General features: G+C 62.6%; 1 protein-coding gene across 1 annotated transcript in view; it reads right to left on the bottom strand.

Annotated features, from left to right (window-relative positions):
- Positions 1 to 326, bottom strand: part of LOC119593641 (relaxin receptor 1-like) — a gene marked incomplete in the record, with an annotated part of 42684 nt that overhangs the window by 8107 nt on the left and 34251 nt on the right. The window contains 1 exon segment of the mRNA XM_037942592.1: positions 17 to 249. Within this exon segment, the coding sequence (XP_037798520.1) occupies positions 17 to 249 (233 nt within the window).

Consider the following 326-nt stretch of genomic DNA (forward strand, 5'->3'; position numbering starts at 1 on the left):
CACCCAATTGCCTCACCGCAGAAGCTGCACTGCCAGGAGCGGCGCCAGGAGGTCTCGTGCCGGATGTACGTGCCCCGGAAGGAGGCGTCGTAGAAGGCGATGATGAAGAGGTAGACGCCCATCAGGAGGTCGGAGAGAGACAGGTTCTTGATGTAGAAGGAATGGACGCGGTTCGGCTCCTTGACCACGTAGCGCCCCACCAGGACCAGGATGTTGCCGGCGCACGCCATCAGGCCCATCACCCATACGCTGGGGGAGGGGGGGCAGGGTGAAGGAGGGGGGGGCATTGGAACGGTGCTCGTGCAGTTTGGGATGATTTTGGTGTC

This window comes from Penaeus monodon, chromosome 32 (genome assembly GCF_015228065.2).
Source record: "Penaeus monodon isolate SGIC_2016 chromosome 32, NSTDA_Pmon_1, whole genome shotgun sequence".
Lineage (NCBI taxonomy): Eukaryota > Metazoa > Arthropoda > Malacostraca > Decapoda > Penaeidae > Penaeus > Penaeus monodon.